The sequence below is a fragment of the Mustela nivalis genome (assembly GCF_964662115.1).
Source record: "Mustela nivalis genome assembly, chromosome: 3".
Lineage (NCBI taxonomy): Eukaryota > Metazoa > Chordata > Mammalia > Carnivora > Mustelidae > Mustela > Mustela nivalis.
Window position 1 is genome coordinate 169,149,961 of NC_139022.1, and position 18,160 is coordinate 169,168,120.

Genomic DNA, 18,160 nt, shown 5'->3' on the forward strand with positions numbered 1-18,160 from the left:
CTCGAGGGGAAAAGTTGTTCTTTATTTTCAATTCCAACTCAAGGACTTAAATACATTATGCAACTTTGGAAGTACTCTAACGATGGGCTGGCCCAGTGCAGAACCCTACTGGGGCTGAAGGGCCACAGGCGTGGGGGCGGCAGGGGGGAGGCGGGGGCCCAACACTGCTCTAAACTCACAGCTTTGCCAGGAACGAAAGCCCACACCTCAGCTTTTGGCCAAAATTGGAAAATTCTCTTTCTGTTTGGGTCCCTGGAGAAATGATAGCTGAATTCTTCTGGTTTCTTACTGGGGTGACATTTAGGTCACATCTAGGCCCTAAGGGATCTGGACCAGGGTTGTGCCCATAATGAATGAGGTGAGCTAAGCAGTAACCGGATCCTCTGCAGCCTCACTGAGCTCAGTGCACTGGCAGCCAGAGCACGGGCCCCCAGACGGGTCATGAAGAAAGCAAGGAGAGCACAGATGACAAATGAAGGGAGTGACCAGAATATTCCAAAATTAACAGAAAAGAACTAGAATATGGCTGACTGGAGTGATCTTCTCTCAGGAAAAGAAACTGCACAGCCCCAGACCGGGAACAGTCTGCCATCTGCCAGCGTCACAGAGGGATGGAGACTGTGACACAATATGGTTTGAGGCAGAGAAACTCTACACATACTGCACTTTTCTAGAAGCTGTAAATGACCAGTGTTTCTCAAGAGGGCTTAAAGTCTCAAGTTTGCTTTTCCCTGAGGGGAAACCAGCACTAACAGAAACGTACAGCAACCTGCATATGCCATTTAAAACCTTCTAGTAGCCAGTTTTCAAAAGTAAAAGGAAACAGGAAATGAAGACATTAACTCTAACAAGACATTCTATTTAACTCTACACGGTATCTTGTCACTTCAGCCCGTCATGGCTCTGAAATAGTTGTGCACGGTCTTTCTCACCACAGCTCTTGAAATCTAGCGCATGTCCTCCCCCTGCAAAGCATCTCGGCTCAGACCGGCTGCCTCTGAACGACGCCCTGCGCCCACCCTTGTCCAGCGGCTGCCACACTGGACACTGTGGACAAAGCGCCCTCGTGTGCCTGCTAGGAGCCCCTGACTGACCCATCTAGACACACACAGTAAAGCAGTCTCGCCACCATTACCTTTCAATAAAAGAATCACCAAGGAACGCCAAATGCTGTTTGGTTCAGATGGTCTGCCGTTTCAGGGGAAAAGTGCTTCTTTCGGAAGCCCCTGCCAGCAGAGCCACAGCACAGCCGCAGCCGTCCTCCCGAGCCCTGCCTGACCCACCACCCTCTCCCTCAGGGCCGGCTCCGTCCAGATGCTGCATGGGGAGCCTGGGCATTTTGGTGAGTTCTGAGATACTCTACAGGGGTATCTAACAAAACAAAAGAACCCACAATGTGAAAACCTGATGAAGGAGAAGCTGAATGTGATCCCACCTCCCCTACCTGCTTTCATCGCCTGGAGGAGAATGGTCCCTGCTCTGTGTTCTCAATTTATGAATGACACTGGCCGAGAAAGAGAAGAGCCCCCTTCTCATTCTCCAAACAGATACCATTTTGGGAAATGACTCAATCATTTCTGATCATCACATGAAATCCTCGTTTCCACTCCAGCTCTTGATGGATTAGAAAGGCCCAGAGCCACAGTGACAGCGGCCTGAGTCACGAGGGACCAGGCTGCAAGGAAACAGGGACAGAAGCACCAGAGTCATTTCCAGCAGGCACGAGCCAGCCATGCCTCAGGATTCCTACCTTTGTGGTTGAAGATGCCCTCCATTTCCATGCTACTTCTCGAGTGGGCGATGCACAGAGAGCCGCAGGGAACCAGGCCCTCTGCAGCCGGGGACCGGTCAGTGGTCCGCACCAGACACCAGTCAGGCTTGTCGTGGGGCCGCTCCAGAACCTCCACGGTCTGGCCACGGCGGATGGTCAGCTCCGTGCTGTTGCAGGCAGTGAAGTCGTGGATCACCACTGTCAGCTCGCAGCCGCCGGAGAGCTGGGGAGGGAGAGACACCCGTCAGCGAGCCCCAGTCACTGCCCCTGTGCTGGGGGAGGCTGACCTGGGCCAGCAACATCCTGGGGTCGGGGCAGTAACTTGCCCCCAGCTTGAGTCAGGGCTCTCCAGTTTCGCTGCCCCTTCACTTACCTTCAGAATTACATGGGCAGCTATTGACTGTCTTGTGTTTTAATACATGGTTATGATTTTTGAGGGTTTCATGGTCAGAATCTGATACAATTTTTCAGATGAGTGCCCGTATCATTTTGGGCCCGAGACATTATTATCTCCCTGCTCAACATGTGCTACAATAATCATCTTTCAAACCTAGGGCAACCTTGTAAAAGCTCTGTTTCAAGGCCACTGGGGGATCACTGCACCACAGGGTGCTAACATGATCGTTTTATCTGAAATTTCCCTTCCAACTTGGCACCACAGCAGCCTGCACTGTCAGCATTGGGGCTCTTGGTACCACGTGGGTCCAACATTGGGCTGTCGCACAGCAGCAGGGAGACCAAAGAGGCCACGAGATCCCTACATACGGGCAGAGCATGCCTTGTTCTCTCTCCGAAGCCCTCCAGGATGACTCTTAGTGGGCGTCCCATCCCAGGCCTTTCAGAACCCCTGCCCACACTGTGCTTAAGCATGCCAGCCCACACACTCTGTGGACACTGGCTTCTTTCCCATACGCTCGTGCGTTCTGGCCGGAAGCTCCTTTCCTTTCTTCTCTCCTCTCACTAAGCTCACTCCCATTTTCTGTCCATTAAAACTACCAACGCTTAGGCCCTCTGAAGCGTATCCATGAATTCCAGATACATCCACGCCATGATTTCTACTTATAAAAGAGGTGTGTGGCCTTCTCGTGGCCTCTCGCTTACTGTGGCCAGGGCCCTCTAAGTCTGCCCCTCGGACCGTTCACACGTGGGGACAGCTCATACACACACACACTCATTAACATCTCCTACACGAGAGTGTTGTGAACCCGTTCCCCCTCTCCGGACTGTCCCCTCTGGCTCTTCAACCCAGGCAGCCCCGTGGCTCAAGCTCTGCTGCCTGTTCACTGCGGCCTGATGCAGCCCCATAACCACACCCTCTATGCCGAGGACTCCCCAAGCAGACACCCCAAATAACAGCTAGACACTATTCCCCTCATTGTTTTGGACGTGTCCCTCCAAAGCAGTCCAGGACATGACCCACCTCCCTAGTTTGTCCATCTTCCAATGGTGGCTAATGGTACCACAATTAAGTTACCCAAGTTAAAAACTCTTGCGCTCCAAACGCTATCAAATAGACCTAAGGCCGTCTCTCAGGTTACTTCCTTCCTCTGCCCAGCCATGCCACATGTTACGTGGATTTTGTGGTGGCCTCCTTACACACTCCAGGCCCACTTTCCACGCCACGTGAGCACTGCAGGCAGTTGCCTTTTTGAAATGCTAAGCCTCCCCTTCAAGGACCTCGATCCAAACTGCTGAGCTTGGGGTCCAAAGCTCCCACAGCCGGGTGCCAGCCCGCCCTGCCAGGCATGCTCGCCGGCTTCTCCTCATGGGATTCACAGCCTGGAGTGTGTCTTCCCTGAGGTGAGCCCTGCCTGCACTGTGTGCATGAGATCCTGGCTGCTCGGAGCCCCCATGTCCCCTCTAGGTCTGCTTCAAGCTCTGTCCGCCCATCAAAGCCCTCTGGGAAGCTGCTCCTGCACCTACCTCGTCACTCAGTTTGTAAATAAATTGTGTCACAATTCTGAAATAAAACGTGACTTTGGGAGCTAGCTCTGCCTGCGTTCAGCATGTCACATGCCCAGCCTTCCGTCCCCCTGCAGGGCAGCAGCACGGAGAACACACAGTCCAGGACAGCCGGCGGCCTGGGCTGTGGCCGGTGGGTGGAAGGACCAGCCAGGCCTCCCACTGGGGAGCAGCCTCCCTCCAGAGGCCTCGCCACTCCCCCTCACTCACAGAGACCTGGGAATCCATGCCTCCTGCGCAGGCTCACGGCCCCCTGCGCCCCGTCATGCCCTAAGCTGCTCATTATCCTCCGGTCTTAATGGCCTCTCTTTTGAGAGAAAGTTTAGATATTTACAATAAGAAACACATGTCCACAAGACAACCACAGAAAGCAGAACACAACAGAACTCTTCCATAACAAAGCACACATATCAACAGATGGACTGTCTTTGCTAGGCCACAAAGGCAATTTCTCACGAATGTTTAATCCCCTCCGAAACGGTACACATTCCCCACAGGGAAAACCATGCTAAATCTTACACACATCTCCGTGAACCATCAAAGATGCTAACGTTAAAGGTTAAAGGTAGAGGCCCAGGCTGGAGAATTTTCCCTGTGAAACCCCACATTATGGAAGTGCTTAATCCCTGTAACAAAAAGGAGGAATGTTTCCTGCCCCAGGGGAGGCGTGAAGAGGGAAGGAGCCCCAGCACGGAATCCAGCGTGCTGAGGCCCCGCAGGGTCCACATTTCCTACAGCCCCCTTTAGGCCTGCTGGAGCTCTCCCACGGCCACCAGTGACCTGCCCGTGCGAGTGAGTCACCCCCTGCCCGGAGCCCCACGCCCCCAGCCCATCATGCTGCCTGGAGGTTTCTCTACCCACCCCCCTGCCCTGGGAAGCACAACTTCAAGACACATTATCTCATCACCAGCTCTTTGCTGGCTTCGTTCTTGAGCGTTTTATTAATTTTTCAGACAGCTCAAAGCCACGTGGTGCATTCTGCGGGTGGGGGAAGGGTGGGAAGGAGAGAGAGGGGCTGCCCAAGAAGGAACGTTAAGCTCGACTTTATTTCTGGCCCTGATTTCTTAGCCCCTCACAGAGTAATCAGAAACTATTGGAAACATCTGTGGACTTGACAGAGCATGATAAAAATCAAGCCTGTTCTGACAAAGAATCCCATACTGAGTTAAAATTCTTTTTCAAAGACTTCGGAGAACTTACTAACAGAATCTCCTACAATAATCTGTTTTCAAATAGTACTAAAATTATCATTAAAAAAACAACCTATCTGCTTGGCTTTACCGTGAGAATCTCCTCCACAAATCTTTAAGGGAGGACTAAAAAGGATGCTTTCTGGGGCACAGAAGTCCTGAGGATTTCTATCTCAAGGTTCACATCTGAATGTTTTAAACTCACTACAAAAACTGTCTTTAAAACCAGTTTGCTAACTTTAAAAAAAAAAAAACCTTTTAAAAATAAAAGACTTAAAATAACTATTTTGCGGAAGCAATGCAAATCATCACTGCCTTTTAGGAATTAAATTCTTAAGTAGAAAAAGTTCGGATAATGGAGGGTGACTGAGATTGTACCTGCTTTCAATGCTATTTCCACCACCAGTGACCCGATTTCATTACTATACTGAGTTACCATTCCACTGATGTTAGCACTGTGTGCTTCTAAGCACACCCTAAGAAAGTTTTCCCGGGACCCTGTTCACTTCTGTGTGTTTTACAGACTTCTGTCAGAGCTCCTGACGGCATGCATGTAGTTGAGGATCACAACTGGTGAAAATCTCAGCTTCCACGATTCACATTAACTCTTGCGAAATTCACATGAGGAGACAGTGCCCTCCTCCCCTCCAATCTTTCTGCTTTTTTCCTTTAAAAAGTAACTGTGGTGCCTAAAAACCATGGCCATGACTAAGCCTTAGTGCAACACAGCATGGAAACTAGCCATGAAATGCCTCCTGCAGGACCAGACCACCTCTTGTCCCTTGCCGAGGGCTTCCAGGGGGCACCCTGACAATCCAGACACACAATCAGCGGAGACTCGAATCAGGGTCCCTCTGACTAAATTCTCTCTAGAAAGACTGAATGTGAACAAGCTGTGGGCGCTCACCCAAAAGAATGAAAGGAGGAAACACTCATCTCTGGTTGCTGGCATGTTGAATCTTCAACAATTACCACACAGAACAGAATTTTACTTTTTATGTTTTCTGGAGAAAGCGTGTTATATTGTTGCTTTACCTGAACCCAGTTAAGAGCAGTGACTCAACTGTTTTAGTCCCCACGGCTGGAGACTTCTGAGAAGCCCACCGCTCCTCAGGGCAACTCTCTCTGGTGCACAACGAGGCAGTTTGACATTGCAAGAACACAGAATTCTGGAGAGACCAAAGCAAACATGTGCTTTGAAGGATGGCGCTCCCAGGTGAGCTCTGGGGCAGGATCGGCTGGAGGGAGAGCAAGCCTGTCACAACGGCCACAGGGGACGACGCAGCCCTGCAGCAAATGATTCTACTTCGAGAACCGAAGTCAGCTGCAGGTGGGTGTCTGGCCAATTTTGTGAAAGCAATTCAGAAGGAAAGTGGCATTGCGGTCTAATAAAAGCCATTTCCCCCCAAAAGAACAAAGTGTATCAACTCTGTGAACAGTCCCTCCTACAACCCAGCACGGTTCAGTCATTCAGAAACCTCACAAAAGAATCTTGTGGTTTTGTGGCGGTTTCACATGGAGCGGACCAAAGACAGACCAAAGACTGGCCGCTTGGGTCAAGGGGATCAGGGAGTACAGCGCCATTACTGGCAACACTTCCGAGAGAGGCCACCACCGGCAGCCAGAGATCCCCAAGGGAGTGCATCCTGCCCCAGGCTCTCACCCACCCAGGCTTCCCACTAGGCAACTTCACCAAACCTGGGCAGCAGAGCCCCCACTCACGCCAACCCCAATGCCAAGTCCACAGGGGAAGCCTCCACCAAGATCTGCGGCTGAGTTCTAGTGAGGACCACTGTCATGGGCTCTCACACATCGAGAGCATAGAAAGAAATCTGTGAGAACTCAACAAATGGTTATTAGGGTAAATTTTATATGGCTTTTACCACACACACACACACACACGCAATAGAAATCTGTGAGAGAATTTTTTTTTTCCCCTGAAACGGTAGCTTACCATACCTAACATTCTATTGAGAAAAGAAATACTGAGTGTGGTATTCAGGGATGTTAATTCTTCACTCTTTACTGACATGATCACACACTGGGTTTTCTAACACAAAAATAATTCTTAGAACCAAGGCCTCCTTGACCGTGTGATATACATGAGGTGGAATGGAAAATGAGATGTTAAAAAAAAAACCCAATTTAAAAGCCACAGCTAAAAAGGCAAACTTTAAATGTAAAATGTCAGGCCAAGTGGAGATAGGACAGTGATTATGTATCGGGCTTCAAGGCTTCCCAGACCCTGACCTGCACCAGCAACCCGTTTCCCCTCGCTCACAGCACCTGCTGAAGAAACAGGCACGGAGGGAAGGTGGCCAATGAATGAGAAGTTTAGTTGGCTCACACAGAAAAAGGCACGAGAGGTGGAAAGTAAACAGCTGTCCACTGTTACCTTGAGTCATCTGGTCCTGAAAACCCCGAAGCTATGTAAGACACTTTCACCCAAAGAAACCCATTTGCTGAGTTTCCTGAGTGAGCAAGACCATCCTTCATCCAGAAACGTTAAAGTGAAATGACTCTTTGTCTTTGATGGAGGAACACCAACCAGAAGAGCTAAGAAATGACAGTCAGTTAGCCAGGTGACTGGGCTTCTCACCAGAAGGAAGAACAACTAGAAGAAACCTCTGGGCTCAAGTCCAAATCAAAACTATGTCATCACCTTCAACAGTAACTTTGATCAGTACTGTAAAATTTACATTATTAAAAAGCACTTTTCAGTGCACCACTATCTTAGTAAACATTGTTGTTATATTTCTACCCAAGCTTTGTATTTAAAAAAGAAAAAAATCTGCTTTTTCTTAGAACCGAGGCTTTCTGGGGAGCTCAGTTGGTTAAGTGTCTGACTCCTGATCTCAGTTCAGGGTCTTGATCTCAGGGTTGTGAGTTCAGGCTCGCATTGGGCCTTCTTCACTCTTTACTGACATGATCACACACTGGGTTTTCTAACACAAAAATAATTCTTAGAACCAAGGCCTCCTTGACCATGTGATATACATGAGGTGGAATGGAAAATGAGATGTTAAAAAAAACCCAATTTAAAAGCCACAGCTAAAAAGGCAAACTTTAAATGTAAAGTTAACTGCTCAGCATGGAGCCTACTGAAAAAAAAAAAAAAAAAAGGAAAAGAAAAGAAAAAGAACTGAGGCTTTCTACTTTAGTGTGGGCAATTTTGTTTTTCTGATTAACTAAAATTATCAAAGACTACATTGCACTTTGTGGTTTCATGAAAGCACTTAAAAAACTTGTCAAAGGTTACAAAAAACCACAGCCACTTAGGAAAATAGAAAACAAAGATTAGCAAAAGGAAGACACAAACACCAGGTGCGCTCCATCCCCCAGACTGCTGGCGGGGGCCTCATCTCCCTGGTCATTCCTGTCCTGGACCACCTGTCCTGGACCACCTGTCCTGGGCCTGCCCACAGTGGGTGATGCACGGACATCTGTGAATAGCGTGCAGTCATTTTACACATGTGCAGCCACAGTACGGCTCATTGTGTGGGGTTAAAGATGGGGGGGGTAGGTTTTTAGCAAGAATCCCCCTCTTCAGTGACTGCCCATTCAGTATGGGGCATTTCACTGCTAAGCGCCACCCCAGTGCTTATGTGCAGGCACTAACACTGAGCACTTTATTCTTAGGGCAGCTTCTAGCTCCTAATCAGCACAGTCCAAATCCACTGCCATCCAGAGCGGGCAAATACAAGGACAGAGAGGCTGACACAGATAGCCATGTGCAACCACCAGGAAGGAACAGCAACAGTCCAGGAAGGAGGGAGCAGGCAGCACTTTTGACAAAGACATAGCAATAGCTGGGATTCATTAAGTGCTCAGTACGTGCTCGGCACTGTTCTCAGCACGTCACACATTTTCAGTATGCACAGCCCCGTGAGGTGAGTCGTTAAGTCCTGTCCCCAGTTACAGATAATGACACTGAGGCACAGACTGGTGAGCTAACTGCCCAGGGCTGCTGAGGAGTAGAGCCCAGGGGTCTGGCTGGTGAGCACTTCCTCGTTGCTAACCATCTGCTGTCACACTGCGAGCAGCGGCCAGTATACTCTGTCTAGGGAGACTAAAATTCTGCCCTGGAGAAAGGCTTCCGAATTAAAGCACTTGCTGTCATGCCCACACAGGGGCACAGCAACGTGAGGTCCCAGGAGACTCAGAGCTCTGGCAAGGCCAGCAGCTTGAGCTCCTCCTTGGAGCCAAGGTGCCCTCTTGCTTCCAGCACCTTCAGCGGGGGGAGAGCGTGGAGCCAAAGCTGTGGGAGATCAGAACCAGGGCTCGTGTGGCTCCTGGCAGGGCCACTCTGTGCCCGGTATGCCAGGGAGGTGGGCTGGAAGGGAGAGGGAAGGCATTTTCTAAATAGGCTCAGTGCAAGTTTTCTTTCTCGAAAACGTGAATTTGGCCCCATTTTAAAATGCACACTGCAATTTACATAAATCCGGCCAAGTTCCTATCATTAGGATGTCACTTCATAGAGGAAGTTGGTTGACTTTTTAAACTACATAAAACCCCCTATCCCCAACACAGTACTACAGCACCTTCATTAAGAGTAAAATGAAAGCATTTATTCTAAATACGTGGATTCATAGATTCACATTGTAAGCTTAGGGCAGTTCATGCCAAGTGTCAGTCTCAGTTGAATTTCTCATTCATTAAAAATCAGAACTGCATTACTTACGATGTAAAAAAGCTCACATGGGCCCCGAGGGCTTGGGGCAGCTTGTCCACAGGCCCCTCATCTTGCTTCGGTGATTCATCTTGACCTCAAGATGCTTTGTTCTAGAGTAGCCTGTATCTGATTCTCGTATTTTCTATTTTCTTTATAATATAAGTTTTTGTTATATAAAATAAACCACAGACTAATAAGGCAAATAGAAGAGAAAAAGGTTAAAAATGCTTCTTAAATACATTAAAATATTTAGCTCCATAACCAGCGCTAATGTGAATAATAAGGTCTGGACTCGAGCTGGTAATTAAATCCACATTTTGTTCTTGGCTTTAGCTGTCCGCTGCTGGGTGGCCCTGTGAGGGTCATCCGACCTCCCTCATCTCCTCAGTGTCCTGAAGGCTGGCTCAGCACTCTCCTCCCTACCTCAGGGAGACAAGCTCAGGACAAATGAGATAAGAATCTGGCAACCATCTGATTTCTTTGGACTCCGAATTATATTTTTATAAGATCATTTTATCAGTGTAAGTACCATGAATATGGACAAGAATCGCTGCTAAACTCACTCCCAGAACAAGGGGCCGGCGTATTTCAAAACTGATGTTTTCAAAGAAAGAACTGTGCTTGCGAGGTGTGTTTGTACCCGGCTCTGCGAACAGTGCTCCTTGGAAAGAGGGTGTCTCCAGGAGCCCCTCCTCAACAGACTCTTCCAGAAACATCTGCGTGTCTCATAGAGCATTACTACAGCACTGGGCACATAACTTTTCCTTACGAACGCTCCAAGAGGCCAAGTCGAAAACATCCCCCCACCCAGTTTCTCAAATGTAACCGAAGTCCACGATAACAACTAACTCACAACAGGCATCATAAATTAAGCCCAACAGGCAGCATATGGTTAAGTAATTTCCCTTGCCAGGTCTATCTGCCTGTGTCATCAGAAGCTGCTTTAAACCTAAAATCTACATGGTGGAAAGAACCCCGAGACCAGAAAACTTACCGCCGTCAGACCGGAGGGGGTTTTCTGGCTCAGCCGAGTTCAGTCCAACAGTGCATTCTAAAGCTGACTCGAAAAAGGATGCAGTTTCCTAATCTTCAAAATGTATTTTCCTGACACATCTACTGACCCTGAAATATCTACTAGAAGTATAAGCAGGGAGACAACAATAAGAAAGCCCTCTGGAAGCTGAGAATACACAAATCCTGGTATTCGCGTGGCAGCAAAGTCTTCCTTTCTTGCTCATTAGGCCGAATGGGAACATCCTCTCCAAACTCCAGATTTTGAGTTACCATCATGAAATCTCACATGCTCTTTATTCTCAGCCCAAATACAGACCCAAGAACTAAAGAAGGCAACTGGCTGCAGGTCTGTGGTCTTAGGAAGACAGCTCATCCCTGTTTGGTACTCTTGAACCTACCAAGGACCTACGATCTTAGGGAGTGGTATTTAAGGAAATACATGCCAGGTCTACGGAAAAGAGCAGTTCTGGAGTGTCATTACTTCCAGATGGCTAGGAGTCATGGCAACGCCAGGCTGGGAGCTGCCCAGCGGGAGAGCTTCTGTACAGCTCAGGTGGGGGGTAACGGCTGTTAGCTGCAGAAGCAGTCATCAGGGAGTTCTGAGCTCCACAGTGATGTTCGGAGAGAGGGCACCACATGAGGGAAGCAGAAAATGGTGAATTACCTCTACACGTAGAAGACTCAATAGATAGTTCTTTAAAAAGCCTAACATCCCAGTAGAAAAGCAAAACTTTATACTTTTATTTATCTCTTTGACAATTTCATTCAAATTTCTTATTTCTACAAAGTAAATTTTAAAACTCATTTCTAGAGTAAATCTATGAAAGTAAGAAATTCTAGAGTAAGTTCTATGAGAGTGTATCTGGGAAGAACATGAACTTGGGACCTGACAGGCCAATCGGTGGCTGGTGATGCCCACCACGGTGAGTCTGTGAGGGGCCTGAAGATGGGCGGCCGCAAGAAACATTGCTATTACACCCCAGATGCCTGACGTGTCCCTTCTCTCCTTCCTCATTTCTACCATTGGCGAGACATATTTGCCACTGGGCTCTGAACAAAGTAAAAGGAGACACTTTTTCTTCTCCATCTTATTACTCCAACCATTCTACTTTCTAGGACTTAGATGAACTCAAAAAACTAAATAGAAAAAACAAATGACTCAAACCAGAAGGATCTTAAAAGAGAAATCACTGTAGGAAAGCAATACTTTAAAGCTCACTTCCTTCTCTCCTGGACCCTGCATTACACACCGGGAATCCTCTGCAAAACTGGGTGAGGAAAGTGCCCCCATCTGGGCCTCTGAGACCTGCCAATGGAAACAGTCCGAGACTGGACCCTCACTGGAAGTCAGCAGTCGCTTCCAAAGGACGGTGAAGTCAGGACACTTCCTGCTACAAATACGCTGTGCAAACACCAGGCCAAGAACAGACTCCCACGTGTCCCCCCGCCCCCTCGTCGGGACGAATGCAGAAAGAGCAGCCTGCATCACATAGTGGGAAACGCAGGAATTCCGAACCGATGGCACTCAATAAAATCACTATTCACTATCAAATAATCTTTTTGGAGAATTTGGTCTAGCAGTTTAGAAACAGAACATGTGCTCATCTCAGTGGGAACAGAAGACTTATTTAGCTGATGTGAATGTTCCCCAACTGGCTTTTATGGAGGACCCTGATTAGCTGTGCCTCATGTCAGCCTGGATTCCGAATTCTCCTGCTCATTTATTTTGTTGGTTTTGGGATTTGATCGGGACAGATCATGAGGTGCTCTACACCCCTTCTGGAGAAGGGAGAGCTTCATGGATGTTTTGCCGACCAGATGGCTGCCCAGCCGTCAGCACCAGCACAGGCTCCTTCCGGGGTGCCTTTCCTGCACCTCCTGCACCTGCTGCACCTGTGTTCCCAGGAGGAGCTGCAAGGCCCACCTGAGGATGCCGGCGCCCCTACTGATTCACAGCAGCCTCTCATCTGGGCTCTGTGCAGCATTTAACTTAAAATAACTAGTTTTTCTGCTTCTGTAAAGTTACAGCTTAAACACCTGCCCTAGAACACCCTGACAGAAAACCATGTAACGACACTGGAAAGGTCAGGCGATTTTTCCTGAATCCTCAGGCTTTACACCTAACACACCCAACTTTTTGTCTCTGCTTCTACTCCCAGCACCACTTAGCATATAGTGACTGTCTGGAAATGTTGGTGCCAAACTGTCATTTATAGATAGAAACAGGCTGCTTCCTAGCAGATCCAAGACTGCATCACCCACCCGCCAAAGAAAGTGCTGGTTGCAGCTTACCTTATCACTGTCCAGCGTGTTCTGAGACGTCCGTGAGGCGATGGAAATTGTGTCCGGCTGGCTGCTCCCATCGCCCTGGCTATCCAGATCCTCTCCATCCCTGAAGAAACAAACAAAGTTGTCATTCCTGACACTGCTGGATTTCTCAAGACTGGTGGAGGGCAGCTGTCAGTCACTGGAGAGACAGATTTGTTCAAAGAGGCACAGAGCCATCTGTGTGACTGCACCAGCATTGCGAGAACGGTGACAGGAGGCCACCTTGGCTGCGCGCCGGGCTGTGTGTCCAAAACGTGTCCTCCGGGTAACGCACACAGTGGTAAGACATGGCTGTGGTCATTTCCATCACAGAAACGAGAAACATGAACACCTAGGATAAGATGTAGCTTGTCCCGGTCCCACGCATGACCTAGACACGCATCCAGACTCACAAATGCTGTGGGAAGGGCAACAGAAAGGGATGTGCATGGAGCCCCTTGACTTTAAGCTGAAGGAGGTTCTGGTCTTGACAAAGCAACTTCATTGCTAAGAATGAGGTTATACATAAACTATATTAAAAAAAAATTCCTCAAAATATTTAAGAAAGATGATCTTTGGAAAACACTAAGTTAACACCGCCTTGTTCCCTCCCTACCAACTAAACACACCTACCCTGAGTCCCAGCACTAACCTCCTCCCCTTCTGCCGTGCTGCCGGTGCCGTCTTGGGGATGTGAATGGGCTCCTTCAGGGCTCCTTTCAGGTGAATAGTCCTTTCCTGTATTACTTCACGGATGTGCTTTATCCAGTCCTGCTTGTTCTCTATACTGGAAGCCTGAACGAGGTGTGAGAGTCAGTCAGGATACGGAAGCGCTCCTTTTCAGAACCCACACTAACCACACTCAGGTCACCCGCATTCCTTGTTTCCCATTTTCAAAATAACTTTCCAGCAGAACAGCAACCACATCCCATGTTTACTTTTATATTTTGAGTATTTTTCAGTCAAACCGTTTTTATCTTACAGCACATATGTTACTCCATATCTCCAAATATTGTAATAATCAATCATTCCCCAGCCTGCAAACCTTGTAAGCAGCTCTGGGTAAATATGAAAGCGCAGCTGATCCCAAGCCCAAGTGTCCCTGAAGCAATTTAGGCAAAGAGCAGCGGTCGGGGGTTCCCAGCCACCCGCATTGGTGCCCATGTCCCTCTGCCTCGTCCCCTGCACTCTGTTTCCAGACCAGCCCCACCTGCACCCATGCTCGCTGCCCCAGCACTCTGTGGAGTCGGGCCCCCCCTTATCCTCAGGTCAGAAATGGGCCCATGGTCACACGGCTGGCATGGGAAGCAGCCGGAAAGCTCAGGCTAGACAGATGGCATCCATGTGGACGTCAGAGCCCGGCCTCCCAAGCTCTGCCTTCACCTACGCCTGGTCACACCAGTAGCGTAAACCAGTTAACCTACTGCCAATCACAGATGGCAACACCATTACAACTTTTGAGAACTATTTTCTGAAAATGACACACAGTCGATACTCAATAAGCATTTGCAGAATGAACACAGGGCAGTACTCCTTCCAGATTTTTTCCCTTTCTCTTGGCCTCAAAGAAGGTTTCTTTCTTTCTTTCTTTCTTTCTTTCTTTTTTTCCTTCTTTTTGCATGTTCTGGGGCTTAGTAACAGTTTTTAATTTCCTTATGGAAAACATCAACCTCCTATGACATAAGCACAATTCCCTGTAAATGACTCAAACAGTCGTCAGAGGGATTACAGCTGAGATCCTGACCAAGAGGGAGCATTTTCTCATGGCGCACCTTGTTTTCAAAAACAGAAAGGTCAAGGCCCAGGTTGGGAAAGGAAATTAGAGCTGGGACTATCTTTCTCCTGTGTCCAAAGTTTTAACTGGAGGCTGTGTCTTTAAAGTCACTTAGAGCTAGGAACAGGGAACTAAATAAAGGATAAAAGCAGCCTCTGGCCTCCATTCCCAGACCTGAGACTGGAAAGCAGTATCTCAAGTTCTTCTGGGGCCAGAGGCAGGAGGATCAGGGACTAGGGGAGTCTGTGCATGGAAAAGAGGTGTTCTCTCGGTGCAAAACTCTGAAAACTGCCGATCTACTGGCATTGAAATGCCTGATATAAGCATTCAGGTTAAACTGAGAGAAGAATCTGAGAAAGAACATTTGGCTGGGTTTAGAGACAACTGAGGGAAACTGTTAAATATGGTTCACAAAGAAATGAAATTCTCATGATTTAATAGGATGAAGTGATCATTACATTTATGGAGAGGAATTCTCCTGACCTTAAAGAAATTAAACAAAGAAAACATATGCCAATTTTTCAGAACAATAAGAGAAAGGCAAGCCAGCTAAATACTAAATAAAAGGTCCCACTTGTCTAAGAGATGGGAATAGTTTGTTTTGGACTCTAACTAGTCTCCATCCATTTATGGAAGGGTTTGGAAATCAGGTTCTCCCTTCCAGAGGACAACATAAAAAAGACCACAGCTTTGTTTTCTAACTACTAGGCCATCAGTATCATTGTCATTTCTATCAGTACCTCCTCCACCACCATCATCAGCTCTACCAGCACCACTGTCTCCCGTGCCACCATCACCTCCACTACCATCTCCAACACAACCACCGCCATCTCCACCACTTCACCACCACCTCCAGCACCATCACTTCTACCACATCTCCATCTCAATCACCTCCCCCATCATTTCCCCCACAACCATCTCCATTTCTACCACCACCACATCCATCCCAAACACCTTCCCTCCACCATCATCTCCACCACCTATATCTCCACCACATCCACCACTACCTCCACCACCATCACCTCCACCATCATCTCCATCTCCAACACCACCTCCACCACCATCACTTCCATCATCATCTCCATCTCAACTACCTCCTCTGTCATCTCCACCACCACCACTTCCATCTCAAACACCTCCCCCCCACCATCTCCATCTCAACATCTCCAACACCTACATCTCCACCACATCCACCACTACCTCCACCACCATCACCTCCACCATCATCTCCATCCCAACCACCTCCTCCACCATCTCCACCACCACCACTTCCATCCTAACCACCCCCCTACCCATCTCCATCTCAACCACCTCCACCACCCCCTCCACCACCATCCCCACCACCTCAGTCCCTGCCTCCACCATCATCTCCATCTTAGCTGGCATTTCCACCTCCACCCCCACCTTCTCCATCTCCAGCTCCACCACCACAAAGTAATTTCTAAAATGAATGAGGACATCATTTCCTTTAGTCTCTCCTTGGAAGGCAGAGAAATATTACTCGAAATTCCCCTAGAAAGCTTTCATCTGATAAAGCCTGTAGGGAGCCTTATCCTTCAACTGCATCATGAGTATTTTATTATATCCTAAATGAAAGTAGTTCAAATCTGACTAAAATATCTGGCACTATTTCTCAGATTCACCCTTCACATCTGTCACTGTAGCTAATCTGGATAAATACTATGAGTTGGAAGTTTTATGGTTTTGAGAATACTTTAAAATTTTATGGCTTAGGAAAGTTCTGTTATCTAATATTTAGCTATCAGTGCAATTTCTATTTTATAGGGCTTTATGCCAATACTAACAAGAACACACTGGGCTGGTAATCATATATTCATTGCAAAACAATCCATCATTTCCATGGGAATAAAGATCTTAGAAACACAATGGCTTCCATTAAAGTACAAATTCTTTAAGAGCAAGGTACCGATGAGAAATTCATAGTTGCTGGAAATACTGGTGAGAGATTAAAAGGAATGTATGAGACAGAATCCCTGGCATGCAAGTTCATACACCAGAGTCCCATTAAGCTTTTGGCTCATCTCCCAATATTGTACAAATCTTCAGCAACATCTTCCACAAAACATCCCAAAATCACTTATGGCCTTCCCAGAAAGCTAAAAAAGATAGTTTTATCTGTATTTTCTCAAACACAGGAGGGAGTACACAAGACACCTGAGTGCCCTGTGTCTTTCCTTGGAGAGGCTGGTACAATGGAGGCAGAGTTGAAGTCAAATATGCAAACATATATGCCTCCCCCATCCCAATATATACCCCCCAAAAGCACCCTTGGTGTTTCTGAACACTCTGAATCATAATATTATCAACCCTTGTAACTGATCATTATCTCCCTTTTTTCTCTGTCCCCTAACCAGAAAGCCAAAGAGCCTGGGACCCCATGAAGACTCTCAGCACATTCAGCCCTGGAATGGCCCAAGGCCTTCACAAGCTCATCAGGTGCCTATCTGCCTTTGGAAACTGGACGAAGTGTGCGGTGAGAGCTATCGAGCCACATGTCCTTTCTCCTGTACTTTAACCTCCTGCACTTCTGATGGAATCGACTAATTCTTTTTCAGACAGAATGGGAGAAGTTTAAAGAGATTTCTCTCCATCTGACCTTTATCGTAGAAGAGCAAAGTTTATTTCAAGGCATTTTATCACTAGAGTACCAAACTGAATTTATTCTATTATTCTTTTTGTGATAATTGCCTGTCTCGAGAGAACACAAAAAGAGCAAATAAAAGCATATGAACACCAATATATTTCAACAACAGGAAAAAAAAAAAAAAACATTAAACTTGTCCCACAGCACATTCCCAAGCTTCAGATGAACATACCTTAAGGACAATTTTATTATCTGAGGTTGGCGTCCTCCCCACCCACAGTGCAAATTTGCAAGGATCTCCTTCAACGTGTTCCGTGACACCCAGCTCTGAGGTCTGGATAAAAAGGTAGTTACATAATTAGATGACTGTAAGATTCCAGCAGGATACAGAACAAAGACCAAGAAAATGGTTTTTGGTGGCTTGTGGTCACGCCAGGTTATAACAACATAGTTTATTTACGGTAACGGGTAAGCCTCCGATCTTACTGCAGTTAAAATGAGAAGGTTTTGTTCTCAGGCCGCCATGATTGCTTGCATCCCTTCTACTTCCCCTGTGCACAGCAACTGGAGATCCTGATGAGGGTCAACCAGCAAATCAAGAGGAAGGAAACCAAAATATCTAAAAATCCTCTTACTGGAAAATCAAAGAGTTGACCATTTTCAACTCATAAACAACAAACCAAATAGGTCTGAGTTGCAAAGGAGTTCCCGCCATGCATTTTCCGCACGAGTGGAGTAGGTCGCAGAAGGCACATAATGTCTTCACAGTTATTTCCCGATTTGTCCATCAAGAGCACTTTTAGTATTTCGCCAATAATTATAAGGGCTAAGAGATAAAATTTCTCTCTGTGACATGTGCAGTTGT

At 47.4% G+C, this 18,160-nt stretch overlaps 1 protein-coding gene across 6 annotated transcripts in view; it reads right to left on the reverse strand.

Annotated features, from left to right (window-relative positions):
- TRIO (trio Rho guanine nucleotide exchange factor) overlaps nucleotides 1-18,160 on the reverse strand; it is a 337,805-nt gene that overhangs the window by 73,821 nt on the left and 245,824 nt on the right. For all 6 annotated transcript variants that reach the window (XR_014310227.1, XM_082725152.1, XM_082725151.1 and 3 more), the window contains exons 31-34: nucleotides 17,528-17,629; nucleotides 13,569-13,711; nucleotides 12,902-13,001; nucleotides 1,751-1,994 (exon numbers count right to left, since the gene is read on the reverse strand). Coding sequence is in view for 5 of the 6 variants with exons in the window: in XM_082725152.1 (XP_082581278.1) it covers nucleotides 1,751-1,994; nucleotides 12,902-13,001; nucleotides 13,569-13,711; nucleotides 17,528-17,629 (589 nt within the window). In the remaining variant the exon portion in view is untranslated. The remainder of the gene's footprint in view (nucleotides 1-1,750; nucleotides 1,995-12,901; nucleotides 13,002-13,568; nucleotides 13,712-17,527; nucleotides 17,630-18,160) is intronic.